General features: G+C 39.6%; 1 protein-coding gene across 1 annotated transcript; it reads left to right on the top strand.

Annotated features, from left to right (window-relative positions):
• The first annotated feature begins 952 nt into the window (after window positions 1–952).
• On the top strand, window positions 953–6,233 carry camkva (CaM kinase-like vesicle-associated a). Its single transcript, XM_056300684.1, has 10 exons — window positions 953–1,047; window positions 1,163–1,294; window positions 2,153–2,227; window positions 4,516–4,654; window positions 4,793–4,913; window positions 5,082–5,157; window positions 5,320–5,456; window positions 5,601–5,679; window positions 5,789–5,876; window positions 6,003–6,233. The coding sequence occupies exons 1-10, from the start codon at window positions 953–955 to the stop codon at window positions 6,231–6,233; spliced, it is 1,173 nt and encodes a 390-aa protein (XP_056156659.1).
• Window positions 6,234–7,231: the final 998 nt, after the last annotated feature.

The raw sequence follows: 7,231 nt of genomic DNA, 5'->3' as shown, positions 1-7,231 counted from the left end.
CTTCCTTTTCTGTCGCTGTCAGACCATAAGATGGCTCGTCCTTTGAGAGAACATTTCGACTTTCGCATATCTCGCCTAAAATTTGTGCTTATTCAAAACTTGTTGGCGATTATAAAAGCTTTGGTCAACAATAAAGGGTTATGAAACCACAACTCAGTTTTAGAGCATCTCTGATTCAAGTTGAAAATTTACATCCATCTACATTGTTCATTAGAATTGTGGTCTACATCAAAATTCTATTAAGAAAATATATAGTAAATACATCCTAAAACAGATATCTACTACTACTACTACTACCAGCTGCTCCCATTAGGGGTCGCCACAGCGGACCATCCGTTTCCATCTCTTTCTGTCCTCTGCAGCTTCCTCTGTCACACCAGCCACCTGCATGTCCTCCCTCACCACATCCAGAAACCTCCTCTTTGGCCTTCCTCTTGTCCTCTTCCCTGGCAGCTCCATATTCAGCATCCTTCTCCCAATATACCCAGCATCTCTCCTCCACACATGTCCAGACCATCTCAATCTTGCCTCTCTTGCTTTGTCTCCAAACCGTCCAACCTGAGCTGTCCCTCTAATATACTCGTTCCTAATCCTGTCCTCCTTCATCACTCCCAATGAAAATCTTAGCATCTTCACTTCTGCCCCCTCCACCTCCTGTTTTTCATCAGTGCAACTGTCCCCAAAGCATACAACATAACTGGTCTCACAACCATCTTGTAAACCTTCCCTTTAACTCTTGCTGGTACCCTTCTGTCGCAAATCACTCCTGACACTCTTCTCCACCCTCTCCACCCTGCCCGCACTCTCTTCTTCACCTCTCTTCTGCACTCCCCGCTATGTCCTTATACACATATAACCCCACATATATGACCATATATTGCATATTAAAGTACCATATGTTGTTCACAGGTTGTGTTGTGGCAAGACTCCCCTGGCTAGGGCAGGAGCTGCCATGCCATTCGGTTGTCTGACACTTGGGGAGAAGAAGGATTACAATAATCCCTCAGAGGTGGCAGATAAATATGACCTCGGGCAGATTGTCAAATCGTAAGTCTCTTTTAACTCCTACTATTTGAAAAAAAGTGAAAACTGCAGAAAATGTATCAGGACTCCGATCCGGCTAAAATAATGACGCACCTCCTCTCTTTTTGTCTTTGCTCAGGGAGGAGTTCTGTGAGATATTCCGAGCAAAAGATAGGAATACATTGAAAATGTACACCTGTAAAAAATTTCTAAAGAAGGACGGGAGGAAAGTAAGAAAAGCTGCCAAGAATGAGATCATAATCTTGAAGATGTGAGTGAAGTTCTTCACTGTAAAGCATGTTGTTTTATAGGAAGTTAAATCACTCTAAGTCAATCTACACATGCTGTGAACACTTCATATTCGACCTACACGTCTGTGTAATTGACTCGATAACTCACGAGGTGAGAAGCGTGCTACTTCAGCGGTCAGACTGAATCCGCTCTGCTCCTCACATGGTACTCTGGTGGGGAATTTGGTGCTATAATATGTTCTTTGACTGCTGATCATTCATTTTTCAAGAGTGAATACCCCCCCCAAATTGCTTCATCTCTGCATTTGTGAGAAGTCTTTTGTAGATTGTAGGCCCTTGTTGCACTGTGGCTTGCAACTTAGTTAAAATGTGGTTTGGAAAATTAATTACACATCCTTGGGATTCATTTCAAGTGTGCACTGGCATCAAGAGCGATTTATGATCATAGTGGCTAACAAGACCCATCAGTAATTAAAGAGAATTATGATAATTCACCAAAAATACTAAAGGGACACATAAATCAAATCAAAAATACAATTAACTTAGAAAGATTTATGACGCTCACAATGCAACACAATTCTATTAAAGACTGAAATGAATTAAATACAAAAAAAAAAAACCTGATCCTTATCGGTTGCTCTCCTGAATAAGTCATGCTGTTAGTAAAGCCTAAGATGGCTTTGGCTTTGATAGGAAGGTCAGATTGTTTTAAAGGATGTGAAATGCTCACTCAGCATCTTAAAGTTATAAATTTAATCTAATCAGTCTGAAAAGCGTTGAATACGGCTCTTTGTTACACTGCCGCTTATTGATCTAACTATTGTATTGTTCTTCCTCTCTCCTCTTTAATCCTCCCCCATTGTTTGGTCTTTTCAAAGGGTAAAACATCATAATATCCTCCAGCTGGTTGACGTGTTCGAAACTAAGAAAGAGTACTTCATCTTTATGGAGCTGTGAGTATTATCGGAGGCAACTGAGAGAGATGACATGTTATTTTCTCATGCAATAATTGCATAAAAACAAGCCAACACAAATAATGAGAAGCAGCAAAAAGGAATACAACAGTAAATTACTGGAGGAAAACAAAAACAACATTAAAAATATATGGAAAATATTGAATGTTGGCATCATTAAAAATTGAACTGGGAAGGTAAGATACCCCAACCATTTCCTGACCATTATAAGGCCCAACTTTTTTGCCAGTGTTGGTCCTGGTTTGGCGGGGGAGATTGCAAAGACTGGTAGTAGTGATGGTGTTAAAAGTAAAGATATATATGTTAAAGAAACAACATTTATAAGAGGGACTGATGAAAAATAAATTATTGACACTGCAAAAAAATAAAACCAAGAGCAAGGAGCCCACAGACTGGAATGGTATTGACATTTCTACAGTTTAAAATATTATAGAATAATATTTGGAATAAATATCATAGAGGGTGTAGCAAAACCCCTGACATGTAGTATTTGTAACAAGTCTCTACAAATTGATGTATTCCCAAGAAAAATGAAAACAGCTAAAGTCAAACCAATATATAAAGCTGGAGACAAACATGTACTCTCAAACTACAGACCTCTTGCCCTGCTTTCACAGTTCTCTAAAATACTTAAAGAAAAATTTTATACAAGGCTAGATTATTGTATCACAAAACATAATGTACTGTATGAACAACAATATGGTTTTAGAGGTAACAAGACAACCTCATTTGCACTGATAGAATTTGTAGAAGAAATTACAAAGGCAATATAAAACAAAGAATATGCAGTAGGGGTATTCCTGGACTTTAAAAAAAGCATTTGACACTATAGATCATTAGTTATTAATAAAAAAAATTACCAAGATATGGTATCAGAGGGATAGGGCTATCATGGTTGTCTAGTTAACTACAAAACAGGTATCAATATGTTGAAATACAACACTTCAAATCACAGTTACTAAAGGTTAGTTGTGGGGTGCCCCAGGACTCAGTGTTGGGACCATTACTGTTCATGATGTACATAAACAATAAATGTGACGTGTCAAACACCCTGTAAACCATTCTATTCACAGATGATACAAACTTACTCTGCTGTGATATAAATTTACTGTGCTGTGGAGACAACTTGGAACAACTCTTGGATACAGTGGGAAAGGAATCAAGCAGGATGAAGAGTTGGTTTTATGCAAATAAACTAACCCTGAATTTAAACAAAACAAAATTTATAATCTTTGGGAATCAAACTACCAACTCAGACAAGAAACTCATGATAAGTGATGTGGAAATCAAAAACGTATCTGAAATTAAATTTCTCAGAGTATTAATAGACAACAAATTAAATTGGAAGCTGCACATAAAGCTGATATATTAAAATTATTTGCAATACTGAACAAAGGAAATGATCTACGAAATCAAGCTTTCCTACATAAATTGTACTGTTCCTTCATTCTCCCATACATTATCTACTGTGTGGAAACAAACAGATCCAATCTTCAACATCCAAAAAAGAGCCACACCAATTGTAAATAACCCCACTTACAGAGAATCAACACATCCACTTTTTATCAAAGTAAAATCACTAAAATTTAAAGATTTGATTGATTTTAAAACTATTCATATTACATACAGAATAATAAATCAACAATTACCTATTAGTATCCAAGGGTTGTTCCAACTGAGAGAAAGTCAACATAATTTGAGAGGAACTTGTATATTCAGAAAACCACCAGTAAGGACAGATGCAAAACATCACTGTGTCACAACCAAGGGAGTTGGTTTGTGGAATAACTGCAGTGATGAGCTGAAAACATGTGATGCTTTATCTGAACTAAAAAGACTCTTCGGAAACAAAATGTTGAACAGTTATGCGACGTACCAGTGACCAGTTTATTTATTTGTTTATTTATTTATTTGTCCAAATGGGTTGATTTGTTTGAGTCGACTGAGACAGATACCACAGACACTGGTGGCTTTAAATTGAACTTTCATATTCTATTTTCAGTTATTATCTATTATCAGTGCATCATGCAATCATGAACAGTATAAGGGGGTAGGACTAGAAAGGTTCTCAACTTCCTCTTACCCCTTTGGAACATGAACATGATCAGGAGCATATTGATGTGGTCTGCTGTAACCCAGCTCCTGTGAACACCCTCACCACCCCCACTCCCCACCTCCCTTTTTCATGCATCTTGTCTTAAACACTATGTGGATGGTTTTAACTAAACAAAAAGGGGGTTATTCATTTCTATGGACAATCTCTTCAGTGCCACAGGCAGAGAGGTCTTTGACTGGATCTTAGACCAAGGCTACTACTCAGAGAGGGACACCAGCAACGTTGTGAGGCAGGTGTTGGAAGCCGTAGCCTACCTGCACACATTGAAAATCGTCCACAGAAACCTCAAGGTATAAGTCACACTGCTGACACCCAGTGACAGAGCGAAGCATTTTACCACATGCCAGGGCTTATGTGTTATGGGCCCCTGTCACCCAGGGGAGCTCTTTCAATTGCAATAATCATCTCTTTATTTTTATTCCATGTAGCTGGAGAACTTAGTGTACTATAACCGTCTGAAGCACTCCAAAATTGTTATTAGTGACTTCCATTTGGCAAAGCTGGAAAAGGGACTCATTAAAGACCCATGTGGGACCCCAGAGTATCTTGGTAAGGGGAACGAGCTTTGGCTTTACATTATTAAAACAAATAATCAAGTCAATTAAATAAACCACCAAACATACCGTGTAATGAAATTTAGACAAATTACTCCAAAGCTTCATTATAGCATGATAACACATTATGGTATTACATAATGTAAACTGTGCTTGCTCTCAGCTCCTGAGGTTGTTGGGAGGCAGCGATATGGGAGGCCAGTGGACTGCTGGGCCATAGGAGTCATCATGTATATACTGTAAGTGTACGCCTTTACTGTGTTCTCAGCACATAACTGGGACTCATACTGTACTGTGGATAACAATTATCAAAGTATGTTATATTTCTGAGAGGTCTCCATTGAGCTGAAAAGCAATTTTTTTTTTGTAATATCGACGATCTTATATCCCCTATTCAACAGTTTATCAGGAAACCCTCCTTTCTATGACGATGCTGATGAGGACGACTATGACAACCATGACAAGAACCTTTTCCTGAAGATTTTGTCAGGAGACTATGAATTTGATTCACCATACTGGGATGACATTTCAGACTCGGGTATGAGATGATCAAATATATTGATCGTTTTTTTAAGAATACCAGTTTGATGTGTGCCACAGTTAGAAATTCATTGCAATGTGTTGACAATAGTTTATGTTTCGCTTAACAACATCAGTTTCTCTTGTCGTCTTGTTCCTCCAGCCAAAAATTTGGTTGCCTCTATGATGGAAGTGGACCAGGATCAGCGTCTAACTGCAGAGGAGGCCATAGGCCACGAATGGTACGATACTTAGTCGAGTGTGACTGGTACCACTCACTACCTCAGAAATGTGCCTTCTCTATTAGTAGTGAGATCCAAGAGGTAATATATTTCTTGGTCCTTCCCACAGGATTTCAGGGAATGCCGCCTCTGATAAGAATATCAAGGATGGAGTTTGTGCTCAAATAGAAAAGAACTTTGCCAAGGCCAAGTGGAAGGTATTCACCCGGGCCATAAATCACACGTTATCCATGTGTCCGCTTTCATACATTTCATGCGTCAGACATGCAAGGTTACATTTATTGACTTTATCATAACTTGCCTTCTCGTTTTATTTCTCATAGAAAGCCGTAAGAGTGACAACGCTCATGAAGAGACTTCGAGCCCCGGAGCAGAGCAACTCAGGGGTCTCCAGTCCTGCTGCAGGGGCTTCAGCTGGCTCCGCCACACCCAGCAGCACTCCTGCAGATGGGCCCGAGAGTGTCCCTGCCGGCACCGAGGCCTCGGTCAGCGTACAGGTTCCTGACGCACAGTGCGTGACCGTCCACGGACGCACTCTGACCAGCGCTTCCTAACAGGAAGCACGGCCGCCGGTTCGGTGCAGTGGGGGATGCTCGCCAAAACATTGCCGCAAACACAAACAAACACAAGGAGACCTTGCCACTTACACAGAAGCAGAAGAAAGTGCTTCTGCATACGTGTGTCAACCAACACGCATGAATACAATACAGCGCACACACACACACACACACACACACACACACACACACACACACACACATATACTCTGCATCTGTAGGGTCGCACTATCTCACAACACCATGTTTATATTTCATTTTCACCCTCTGTGATCATATAATTAGTCTATTGAATAGTTTCTCTCTCATTCTCTCTCTCTCTCATCATCCATTAGCATCCCTTTAAAGCTAGCTGACAGGTCTCTCTAATCTCTGCTCCTGCTCCATCAATGCAGTGAAGTGTTTCATTAGGGGCACTATTTTGTCAAAACTACTCAACAGTTTCCTCTTTTTGTGTCATGTTTATTATTTTTCATTTGTTTTGTATGTTTTTCCTAAGTAGTTCTGGTTAGTCTCCCAAGCCGCTGTACTATTTAGAACTGTTGCTCAAATGACATTTGCTTGTTTCTCACCTCTTTCCCACCTGTACAAATTCAGAGCACAGTAAACAACATTTGTTGAATGTTCTTTGGAGAGTGCTGTTTCAGATGTTGTTGTTGTGTCTAATAAATCAATTCTAAGTTTAAAGTTGAGTCGATATACTTCTATGTATATTTTCCTTGTATACCTGTGGATTTTTTTTATGTACCTGTGTATTTAGCGTCTTTTAGCTGAGCTAAAGGGCCGCTCAAATGTGTGTGGGTAAATAAATAAAGCAATGTTGATATTGCTGAAAGGGATAATCTCCTTCAGTTGTCACTTATTGAGTATATGATCACTTCCACACCCAGCACCTGGATCCTCTCCACCCTCCAAGTCACCATGCAATCCCTGACAAACCATGTACTGACTGAATTTTTCATGCTTTTCTCAAAAAGAAGATAGACGTTTTCTTA

This window comes from Lampris incognitus, chromosome 2 (assembly GCF_029633865.1).
Source record: "Lampris incognitus isolate fLamInc1 chromosome 2, fLamInc1.hap2, whole genome shotgun sequence".
Taxonomy (NCBI): Eukaryota; Metazoa; Chordata; class Actinopteri; order Lampriformes; family Lampridae; genus Lampris; species Lampris incognitus.
This window is presented reverse-complemented; position numbering and strand designations above follow the sequence as displayed.

Excerpts from the sequence above, each read along its gene's own strand:
- camkva (XM_056300684.1), top strand. The coding sequence starts at position 953 with ATGCCATTCGGTTGTCTGACACTTGGGGAGAAGAAGGATTACAATAAT. Across the intron at positions 1,048-1,162 it reads CTCGGGCAGATTGTCAAATC|GGAGGAGTTCTGTGAGATAT; the intron begins GTAAGTCTCTTT and ends GTCTTTGCTCAG. Across the intron at positions 2,228-4,515 it reads TACTTCATCTTTATGGAGCT|TGCCACAGGCAGAGAGGTCT; the intron begins GTGAGTATTATC and ends CAATCTCTTCAG.